This window comes from Rhipicephalus microplus, chromosome 7 (genome assembly GCF_043290135.1).
Source record: "Rhipicephalus microplus isolate Deutch F79 chromosome 7, USDA_Rmic, whole genome shotgun sequence".
Taxonomy (NCBI): domain Eukaryota; kingdom Metazoa; phylum Arthropoda; class Arachnida; order Ixodida; family Ixodidae; genus Rhipicephalus; species Rhipicephalus microplus.
The window spans coordinates 160,866,578-160,878,930 of NC_134706.1; the positions used below are offsets into that span (position 1 = coordinate 160,866,578).

The following is a 12,353-nucleotide window of genomic DNA, read 5'->3' on the forward strand; positions in this document are numbered from 1 at the left end:
CTTGTGACACTTCGTGCAACCACATTTATGAACACGGTGGCTTACGCGTAATGTTCTTGAGGTCAAAATGATTAAAAAGGTCACTCATTTGTAATAATTCCACTGCACGTTTTTGCATCAGACGTAAAATGCACAATGCTTTTGCAATAACAATTTTGTGATTGCCTGGCTCACTACGGCATCGCTAGATGGCGCCACCTAATCAGCTGGTTGGTGGCTCGCACGTTTTTGGCTTCCATGTCCCATGCCATTCTAGCTTTGTTAACCTGGCTGAAACAACCTAATCGCTATTTGTGCTGACACATTGGCTTATGTTAACTCGACGACTCGAGTATCCGCAGTGTGGATACCGAGAGTTCTTACGAAAGTGGATCTTACAAGGCGGCCAATCTATGCTGTCCGAGATTTGGCGCTTTCGTGTTACGATATTTCTATAGACGGTTTCGGTGTTTGTAAACAAACTGGTTCGTGCCCAATGGCCTACCCCGGTAAACTTCTGGTGTGGCACTTCCAGCGACGCTTTTTCAATGGTTCCAGCGGTGATTTTGTGGTATGTTCGAGTTTGCTGCTCCATTATTTCTGACGCATTTCTTAGGATGTATTTGGAGCAACGCTTATTGGTTACATCAAGGGGATCAACGTAGCGCACGGCAGGCAGAGGCGTGGCCACTGCTGCAGGTAACGCGGCTCGCGCGGCCGACGGGCGCCGCGCAAAATATCCGTCATGGCGTTCCGATGAGCGCGCTCCCCTGCTGCGTTTTACCTCTGACAGTGGTTGTGCCTATACAAACAGAAAATTCATAAATTGAAGGAGACGTTTGTCAGCGAACTTTATTGGACCAGTTGGTTCTGCATGTCGACAATGTGGATTCGCTTCGAAGACGCGGACCGGGAATCGACCACGCACACCGGTCTTTTCCCTGTCCACTTCTTCAAAGCAAACTCACATCGTCGATGTGCAGGGAAAAAGTGGAGTTCTTCAATTCAGCTTTTTGACTATAACTTGAAATTTTTCTCCTGTTGAACCTTGAACGCGTTTGTATTTTCGTCTAAGCACACAACCTCAGGATAAAACGTTTATTTCTGCGCCTGTGTCACACCGGCCACTTAAAGAGATCAGGGACGATCGAAATCGCTCGAGATCCAAAGTGTTCGTGTCGTGTGAATCAGAAATTGTAAAATTGACTGGTGTGATGACGTAATCTGCGGCTGCAGAGTCACGCGAAATAATAGGTTTTACTCGCGAGTAAGCTGTTCACGAACCGAACTTTCAAGTTGAACCTACCTAAACCAGAAGTTCATGTTCACAGCCAAAAGATAATGGAGCTTGAATGAGGCGATGTTCATTAGCGGCACAAAGGCAGGCGAAGAGTCATTTGCTCGCACAGATAAGACCACACTCGCTGACGTCACTTTTAAAAAAATCAAATGCAACGACAACGAAACGTGGACACCTTGGCGGAAACTGTGCGTCGAATAATATTAAGCGTGGCTACTTTGTTCCCCATGTTGTTTCGAACAGTATGCATCATTTATGCGGCTCAAACTATAAAATAAACACCTTTGCGATGGATTTTCAGTGTTAGCTTTCACGTTTTGCTGCCCACTTCAGACGACAGTACATTTATCTGCCACGGGTGGAAGACGACAGTGACTGATGTGGTCCCGGTAACGGTGGTGGTCTTCGACTAGTCTAACGCCTGAGTATCGCCTCTGTGCCATAAGTCTGCGCTGAGCCTTACACTGCCTTTGAGGAAATGCGCAGGACAAACCTGCGCGCCCTTGGAGGGAATTCAGTTTTCTCGCGTGATCGCTGCAATGCAGACACTTTTTCTATCGTCATCGGTAAGAAAACACAAAGTTTTCACTAGCATATAAAACTATTTCAGGCATTTAGACTACATCTTGGCTTGACAAAGCTGTGCTCGAGTTGCTAGCACTTCATCAAAATAATATTATCCGCATAAAACATCGGAACACAAGCAGCCGCGGCCTGTAACAAACGCTAAAACCACGCGAAAACAAACTAAACCGGAAGTTTCCAGGGGTGGTTTCCCGGTGAACGCACAATATTGCCAGAGACCAGCAGGCTCTGGCGCAACCGTCTATAGTGGCTAGCCAATATAATATTTGTGCTTAAATCTTAAAAGTCAAAGGGGTGGCTCTGGCCTGGCCAGCCTGGGCTTTGCTCGCCGTGAAGGTGGGTGACGTCGCGGGTAACATGATGCACCAGCATGTGCGCCAGGGCAGCTTATCGCCGCTAGCAGGCCAGTGGTGGCAGCGTTGTTTATGGCCGCGTGGACGCATGGTCCCATCGCCCCAGCGATCTTGCGACGCATCGGCTTGGGGTTTCGCGCATGCGCGATACCACCGTCCCAACATCCTGGGTGCGCAAGCCGCTTGGGTACCCAGCGCTAAAACTCTCTAATATGTCGTTGCATATGCAAGCCGTACGCTAACGAGAGCTGAGACAAACTGCACCGTCACAGAAAAAGAGTGCCTGGTGATTGTCTGGGCCCTTACAAAGTTTCGACTTTATGTGTACCATCGCCCATTCAATGTTGTCACCGACCATCCTGCACTATGCTGGCTCTCGTCATTTAAGGATCCCTCAGGCCGTCTCACCAGTTGAGCTTTTCCTTTACAAGACTACGACATCCACGTGCTCTACCGCAACGGACGCCAGCATGCTGACGCTGACGCCCTCCCGCGCTCCCCTCTGCCTGAAGACGACGTGCCCTTCTCAGTATCCTCAATTGCTGTTTCTGCCATCGAAGTTGACATTCTCGCTACGGAACAGCGCCAAAATAATTGGATCGCCCCTCTCATCGACTTGCTCTCTTACCTGTCCGCAACACCATCCACGCGTGTCGTGCGTCCTCGAGCACACCATTTCGTCCTGCGTGACGGCCTTCTACACCGACGCAATTACGACGCCGATGACTGACAATGGTTACTAGTGATACCCCACTGTCAGCGGTTGGAGATATGTGAATTTTTCCATTCCTATTCACAATGCGCGCACTCTGGACTGTCCAAAACTTACCACCACATTCGACAACGCTACTTCTGGTGCGGGATCCTCTGACGTCGTCTGGTAACCGCTGCTTACCTTCCGCAGACGAATGGCCTCACCGAACGCTTAAACCGCACCCTCGGCGACATGCGTTCGATGTGCGTCGCCGCCAACATACAAATTGGGATAATATGCTGCCCTTCGTCACCTACGCCTACAACACCACCCCTCAAAGCATGTCCGGTTTTTCACCTTTCTTGCCGTACGGAAGACACCCGTCACACGACATGGACACAATAAACCAAGGACACGCCGGATTCATGTGAGTGTGCACCCATTTCTGAGACAGCCAGGCTTGCTGAAGATTGTCGCAAACTTGCCAAGACTTTTACGGCGCACGAGAAAGAGCGGCAGAAGAGTACTCATGAAGGCTCCACCACTTCTGAACCCACGTTCTTTCATGGTGCGCTCGTGTGGCTCTCTGTCCCGACAACTGTAGCAGGCATCTCTTCCAAACTACTGCCGAAATACGAAGCCCCTTACCCTGTCATCGAGTGCACATCTTCGGTGAACTATCTGATCAAACACATCGAATAATCTTCAGACATGCGCCATCGTGGGCGCGACATCGTAAACATGGAACGCCTGAAGGCTTACTATGACCCGCTCACAGTAACAAGCTGTTAGGTCTCCAGGCGGCTCCCTCTTCGACCCCGAGGTAATTGTGGCGAAGCCTCCAAACTCTGAAATGGGTCGAACTCGCGAGTACCTTATAGTGGGGCTACACAGAAAGGACGCCGCTCCCGCTGTGAGTCCGTGCTTGGCCTTGACTGTCGCCGTAGTGTATGTTCGCTGGTTGCCGGCTCATAAACGCCTTAACAAGAGAAATAAAAAGCGCAGCAAAAATAAAGTTAGCAAGAGCAAGAAATAAAAAATATAGAGCTAGTGAGCTTGGGAGAAAACACTTTAAATAAACACAAACGCTTATAAAAACATTGCAGAGAAAGAAAAAAAGAGAAAGAAAGGCAAAAATGAAGAAAACAGAGCACTGTCCAGCTCCATATCTCCTACATGCTCCGAAACACCGGTGCCTTAACTTATTGACTCACTGTGTTTTCCTGCGCATTTGGAAGCAATGCGGAATCGGTTCATCCAAGATGCCTATATAAACATACGGGAAGAAATCTACAGCGGATCCACCGCCACCATAGTTCTCTATAAGAAAAATTGGCGCCTTATCTATATATTAATCTACAAAAGTCGTCGAAAGACGATAGTTTTGCGTGTGGAGAGAGTGAAAAAACATTTATTTGATGTTCTGCGTAAGAAAATTGGTGGATGTTATTCTGGAGGCGCTGCGTTAGAGTGCCTCGAGCACGCAGCGGAGGTGAACGAGCGCAACAAGTCACGTCACACGTGAGACATGAGCGCTATCTGGCATTTTTCTTGAAAAACGAAGCGCGTGGCTCTGATACGGGCGTGCGTGCCCGTCTCAGAGGTGATAAAGTGTAGAACGCAAGGTGACGGGCAGGTACGACCACCGTGTCGTCATTCATAGCAGAGCGTTGGAAACACTCGCCTTTTCGTGCAAGCCTTGCATGGTCAGCGCAGTGTGATAAACGCTACGGTCCCTAAAATTACTTATGTATGCCTTTAATAGTAAAAGATGCACATACAGAATATATACGTGTTGTTTTGGTGCCTCAGATACGCTCAATAATTGCTTTTAAATGCAAAGCATTTCGTAGCGAACTTCGGAGACTTCAAACCTATCTATCTATCTATCTATCTATCTATCTATCTATCTATCTATCTATCTATCTATCTATCTATCTATCTAGCCCCCTACGACTTTGAGCTCTCCTGGCCGTTTCGATAATGGTATAGATACCAAACTTGGTATGGCATAGCATGACTGTACGGAGAACAAATTTGAGTAGTTATAGCATGAAAATCGTGACATGGATGTCATGAATTACATATCATTTATTTTTACCCTCAATCGCTATAGCTATACAGAGGGGAGTGGGGTACAAAAAATAATAAACTATAAACAATAGCAAACACGGTAATATCAAAATAATAAAGATTACAAGACATGAAAATTTGATGTTAGGCAATACACTGAATGTATGCGTAAGTATCATCAGAAACATGGAGGAAACAGAGTACAATAACATATATATGTACAATATACACTTCACGCGTCATCACGTAAGTACTTCTGTATTGTAGACGAAAAGAAGTCATGATTTGAAATGAAAACCATGTCCGAGGGAAGGTGTTTCCAGTCGTTGGATGTGCGTGGGAAAAAGGAATGATGGAAAAAGTCAGTGCGGCAGCTAATGACGTGTACCTTATGTTGCTGATCTAAACGGGCTGAGTAATAGGATGGAGCGGTAATGAACTGAGCTTTCAAAAGTGGTTGATTGAATATCTTGTGAAAAAGTATGAGACGAGAGGCTTTGCGACGTGATTCAAGTGACTGTAGTGAAAGGATGTGTTTCATTGACGGAACACTGCTAGTGCGATGGTAAATAGAATGAAGCGTGCTGCGTTATTCGGTACTATTTCAAGCGAGGGAGTTAAGTTCAGTTGAAAAGGGTCCCAAATGAAGCATGCAAATACTAGTTTTGGACGAACTAGTGTTTTATACACTGTTAGTTTCACGGCTTGAGGGGCACGGCTCAAGTTGCGTCGTAGGTACCTTAGCATACGGTTGCTATTGTTTATAACATAGTTACTATGATGCTTCCAGTTCAAGTCAGATGTTATATAAATCCCCAAGTATTGATACGAAGTTCAGACTCTAGATCAGTGTCACTTAAGATGTAGTTAGCACGGGGTCCAGTAGTACGTGAGATACGTAAAGCTTTATATTTGTTAGTGTTGAGGTCCATGTGCTAAGTTCTACACCAGCTGGCAATATTATTAATGTCACTTTGCAAAGAACTAGCCTCAGAGTCAGATGGGATTTCTCGGTAAACAACGCATTCGTCTATGAAAAGGTAAATCGAAGAAGTTACAACATCGGGTAAATTGTTAATATAAATAAGGAATACTAAAGGGCCCAACACAGAACCCTGGGGCACAGCAGAAGTAATTACATGATTTACATTTCATGGTCCTGCAGCTCTTGCGGTGGTTTCGTTTACATAGCGTGTTGCAAAACTGGTATGGTATGACATTTTTGCATGGTAAAAACAAGCGACAGACCCTAACATAGATAACATGGCATGCGTGTCATATAACAACATGATTACATGGCAAGCTCACGATGCGCTCGCGGCTGTTTCACTAGCGTCACATATACCAAATTTGGTGTTACGGTACGTGAATGGATGACGAAGGTATGTGACTAGTGCAAACATGATAATCATGAGATGCGTGTCACGTAATATCATGACTACATGCCATGCTAATGATGCGCTGGGGACCGTTTCGCCAGCTTATACCAAACTTGGTATTATGGGACGTGAATGAATGGTAAAGGTATGATACTGGTGCAAACATGATAAACATTATATGCGTGTCATGTAACAACATGACTACATGCTACGCTCATGATGCGCTCTCAGCCGTTTCGCTAGCTTTACATGTACTAAACTCGATATTACGAGACGCGAACAAACGAAATCGGTAAATGACACATAGAAACATGATAATCACGACATGCGTGTCATGTAACAACATGACTACATGCCACACTCATGATGCGCTCGCAGGCTGTCTCGCTAGCTTCACACATGCCAAATTTGGCATTCCGTAATGTAAATGTATGACGAAGGTGTGTGACTGGTGCAAACGTGACAATAATGAGATGTGTGTCATGTGAGATCATGACAATATGCCACAGTCAAGGCGCCAATACATTTGTACTTGACGCGGTGTGCGTGCTTGCCGGCGTTGCGACGCCAGTTGCCGGTCCTGCCATATACTAACAGGCGCGCTGCGCACTGCGTTGCTTTGACACACGCGCGTTTCAGGGTGTCCGGCGTCCCTCCGTCACGAAAAGAGGGAGACGCAGTGTTGTCTAGCTAACGCATCGGCACGAATTTCACCCCGGTTGCCGTTGGGCTGCACCGATGGACGCTGGTCACGCCGGTCACGCCTGGCGTCAGATTATAGAGTGCTCGCGTTTTGCTAACGCGTTTGGCCAGTGTGCGTGCGCGTCCACACTACAATGGAGTATATTGGGCCCTTGATGATGCGCTCGCGCCCGTTTTGTTAGCTCTGCATATACCATATTTGCTGTTTTCTACCAGCAATGGCGCAGGTTTTCCAGAGTCACAGTGCCAGTAAGCGATGCTTGGGAGATATTTTCGCATGCCAATGATCCGAAGTATACTTTTGCTACATTCTTGCTTTTTCCTGAAGTGAAGTTGTTTCTCTCTCTCTCTCTCTCTCTCTTTCTCTCATGCTTTTTCCTGAACGCGTTGACCTTTGGGTATGCAGTGGGTGGTTTGGTGACTGCATATTCATCGATACTTTGACTGTTATTTTGAAATATTACATTTTTTCAACAGAAACATTTTAATATGCCACACCTGCATGCTTGAGAAAATGTTTTCAGTGATGGCTGAATACCTCCGAAATTACTGCCGTAGTAATCCATGCTAAGCACTGCCTAGATACCTGATCATACATTATGAACATCTTTTTTAAAGGTACTTCACTAATTACTTCTCTATTTATGCGCAGCAAACCCTCGGAGCAGTCAGCATCTACAGTGCTGCTGTAGCAATCTCAACAAGTAAGTAACCGGGCTGAATCTCGCACTTTGTGAGAAAAAGACAATCGATAATGATTACGGCATTTTTAAAGCACGCCCACATTGGGTGCTTTGAATACAAGCAAAGCTTGGCGCTCTCTATGGCTTAAGTTCTAAAAATCTATTTTGAATATTTTTTGTATTTCCATACCACATAATCCATCATCGTCGAGAAAGCTCAATATTGAAAACCACCCATTGGTTCCGATCACACGGGATGTGAGCGAAAACATTTGAAGGTGCAGACAACTGTGCGTGCACTCAATTAAGAAAGTGACCGTTGCCGCTCTCAATTACACTCATTTGCCGAAAAGCTGCTTTGCGATCATACGCGCTCTAAAGCAGCTGTATTATCATCTGTTGTTGGCATTAGCGTCATGGGCTCGCATGAACGCAGATGTAATAGAGATCATCTTTTTTATCGATGCTAAAGCATTGACACTTCAAGCTAGTCGTTATCAAAACACCCTATTGTTGTTCTAATAAAAAAAGTATATTGAATACGTCGAACATCAGCCCAAAAAACACGTTCGAAGAATACTCTAGCTCGTAATGATATTGCGCTGTTCTACAGTACAAGTCAGATTCGTGACATCTATCATTTTCAAACACCCTACCTAATTATATGCACTAAAAAAACAAGATGAAATGTCTCTTTATTTATTTTAACCCTGAAGGAACGTATCATACTCCGCCTATTGGCCACACGATGAGGGGTATAAAATATGGCCAAGCGAAAATATATGCCTTTCAGGCCACGTTCTCTTTCTTTAGATTATTTGTGCACATAATCATGGATTTTTTTTTCTGCACGCCTAGTTATTAGCGAATATTGGCAAAACTTGCGCTTGCCTAGACCGCATCCTTGTTAATACAAAAAAGCTTTGCCCATTTAAGTGCAACCATTCTGAAAGTGCTTTTTCTATTTTTTTATAACTGCACTACTGAACCAAATAGCACATTAGCAAGATATCCTAAAACACCTAAAATATCGAGAAAGCAAAGCAGAAAAAGAACCATTTACACCATGCGCCACTACCATACGTTCAAGCAGCTGGGGTGCTTATGTGGGGAAATCTTGGGTTGTGGTACTTTAGAAGAGGGTATTAATTTTGTATTTTGAACTTACAATTTAGGCGCATTTGCGACTGCGAAAACCATGATTTTTCCTTTTCCCATGCAGTGAGTAACTTCTTTAATTTTATTTAAGTGATTGCTCTGCCACTGCTGCACACCAGCATCGCTATTGGATTGGTCGGCACAATGTACACCGCTCTGGTAAATAACTTTTTTTTTCATTTATCGATGTAGCCCTGCAGCAAAAATATAAAAAATAGAAAATTAAAGCGAGTATTTCTCAAGTGGATCGAGTATTTATGATATTGGAATCAATAGTTCCTAAAACGTGACACTGAATGACTTTGAAATTGAGGGGTAAGAACATAGGAACAATGTGGTCGTTACTTTTCCGTCGTATGTTCGATGTGGCGCGAGAAATTGATGGTAAAGTTTAAACCCGAGGCACAAGAGGAAGCTCGTTGGTGCGGCATTATGTTAGTGTGAGGTCCTTAGACGAATGTGACTGTCAGGTTACGCGGCGCACTTTAACGTATACGTCATTACATTGCAACTGCATCATTTGTGCAGTATGATAAAGAACATCGACAGACAATCTATAGAGGGTAGGAGTTTAGCGATTCCTCAGAATAACGTCACAAACTACGTGGCAGCATGACAAATCTCACATACGAGAGCTTCGTAGCAACGCCCGTCTTGCGGTACTATTTAACATTTACGTACAAGTAGGTGATAAAGTGCTTCGACATTTAAAACCAATAAAGTTCAATAAGGTTAAGAGCTGTGCTAGTTGGTGACTAATCATTATACCGTATGGTTAAGTAGCCCGCTACTTCACCATACTCTTTATGGGTACAATAGTGCCAAGAAAGGCACAACACTCGCTAAACTCGCAAATAAATTTATTTCTTCAAAATTCGTTATACATATGCACCCCCCCCCCCCCCGAGTGACACAGAAGAGAAATAGGAGTGAATGAAAAATTCTCTAATAGCAAATGTTGCCACTTAACCATAAAAAATCATGGCTTGTTAAAATAAGCCTCGCAGTTCATGCATCCTTACCCACAAAAATTTCTTTTCGCACACAGTGTTTTTTTCTTTATTAGACTTCTCAACTATTAGTAACAGAGTGTCCCACCGCAATCTTAAATTATGGGATCCTTTATTGTCTGTAAAATGTTCTGTAACCACATTTTAGTATGCAAGAATAAAAATTTACATTGACATTGATAAAAACGAAGCTTGTGTAGCCTATATACACTTCATAGGAACAACAACGTAAATTTAAAGGTGTATAGTTTAGGGTAATTACAATTAGGACATTAAAATAGAAACTTACAAATGACCAAAACGGAAGTAGGCGACGCAGAAGATCGTAACAAAAGCAATATACACACTTTATTTAAAGCCATCCAGGAAGGCCACTTCCGATTGCCTATGAAACCTGTGTTTGAATGCTGCAGCGGTCTTTTGAACAGCAATTTTTTTTCTGCACAATAGTGCTTTTTTTGAAATATCAGTGTTTTTTTTGTTGTTGTTAATGCAAAGAATTGAACAGTTTTTGTGTGTTGGTTTGCATGATGCAAAACACCAGTGGTGTCATCGAATAGTGGGAAGCTGCCCCACTGAGAACAGTATTCCTTTAGGTGTAAATTCCTTTCTAACGACCTCTTATGCCCCAACATCCTGGTGTTCAGGCACTGACCAGTCTGGCCAATGTATACTTTCCCACAGAATTGGGGCAAACAATATACAACAGGCAATTTGTATAGAAGATACAGTTTTCGTTATTTCTTTATATGCTACACGTGTCGTGATTCTTTTCTCCTTTAGTATGCAAAATTTGCTGTTAGATAAGTTTTCTTTGCCTGTTATTTCTTTTCTGTGTTGTTCGGGGAGCAGAGAGGGTGTGGGTGCATACATATGAAGTATAGGTTCTGAAGTAAATTTACTTGCGTGTAGCCAGTGTCGAGTCCTTCTTGACCTCGTTGTACCTGCGAAAAGTGCGATATTTCACCATATCGTATATTGCTAACTAGAGGCTAGATTTAGAGGCACAAAAAAACGGGTTTAAGAGGTTTAAATCGGGGGATAAAACACTCTTTTAGGCCCTCCATTTCATAATTATAGCCACAATAAACATTGATGAAATTCAGATTTCTGAAAAAATATGTTTGTTATCTGTGTTGACGACAGCAAATGAAGCGAAAATGTTTGTTTATGATGATGGAAAGGCACCAATAGTTTAGCATAGCGATGGAATTTTTCCTCGCAGGGTTTGCAGAATATAGTCCATCCTTTCTTAGTCCAGCATGATGTATTACGTGTCCACTGATGAATAAACATGCTCCGGGTTTTTTTTTTCGGCAAGGCTGAAAAGGGCAACAAGGAGCAAATAGCCAAAGCCCTAATAGGCCAGAGGGGTCTTTTTGCCTCATAATAACATCGTCGAACCACACATAGTCAATTCCTCTTCTGTCTGTGAACACCTTTAAGGGCCTTTCACCAGGTTTGAGAATTTCGAGCAGGCAAGAAGAATACATGCACTCGGCGCTCGCGATCTCATCTGCCAAATGCTACGCACCCCGGCAAAAGGATAAATGTCAGATTGAACGCCGCTTGACCTTCATCTCCCTGGCGCGCGTCACAACTTCGGGACGGCGTCGTATACAAGGTCTGGTCCTCGTACGTCTACCTCACACTTCGAGATTATATGAGGCGACATGTACAATTGGTGCAATTTGTAGCCTGGGTAGAAGTGTGAAGGTTAACAAATCATCAAAATTCAAGCAGAATGCCTTAGTTTCATTTTTTTTACGTTCGTATCGAGCGAAAGTGAGAGCAGGCTGACTTTATTTCGTTAGCGCTCGCTTTCTCCCTGCTTTCGCATCGTGCCTGTGCCAGCAGTCACAACGTTTGTCGTGTTTGAACGGTTAAAGAGCTCGTGTCACTAGAAAACCCACCGCCGGCGTCGGCCCCGTTGATTGCGAGCGAAAAAGCGTCTGTACGTCTGTGACCTAAAAATCAAGTTACCGAGATAGCCGCGGGAGGCCACTACTTGTCCACGCGTGCACGCACAATCATACTAAAAAAAACACGCAATCAAAGAAGAATTAAATTGCTCAAGATCACAAAGTGCGGTAGATTCTTTGCCCTGCCACTCCTCCCTACTTAGCTTCCAGCGCTTTTATCGGGACGAGAGAACAGATAATGCAATCGCAGCATGCGCCAAACCTTTGTAACATCACTCGCACTGGACGGATTCTTAAAACTTTTGCGGCGTTGAATTCGGGAGGCAATAAGCTTTTCTATTGCATTCATTCCATGGTTACTTGAAAAAGTGTTCCAGGGCCCCTCTAACACATTTTGTTCGAGAGGTGTCACGATGAAAATGAACCCATTCGGCCATAATATCACGTGCTGGGGAAATGTTGTAGGCCCGTGTGCTCAGATTTGGGTGCACGTTAAAGAACCCTAGGTGGTCGAA

General features: G+C 44.2%; 1 protein-coding gene across 1 annotated transcript in view; it reads left to right on the top strand.

Moving 5' to 3' along the window:
• The window catches only part of LOC142767915 (sodium-coupled monocarboxylate transporter 2-like), an 86,215-nt gene that overhangs the window by 10,813 nt on the left and 63,049 nt on the right, over nucleotides 1-12,353 (top strand). Inside the window, exons 2-3 of the mRNA XM_075870153.1 lie at nucleotides 7,718-7,769; nucleotides 8,998-9,065. Of these exons, the coding sequence (XP_075726268.1) occupies nucleotide 7,769; nucleotides 8,998-9,065 (69 nt within the window). The 5' untranslated portion in view covers nucleotides 7,718-7,768. The remainder of the gene's footprint in view (nucleotides 1-7,717; nucleotides 7,770-8,997; nucleotides 9,066-12,353) is intronic.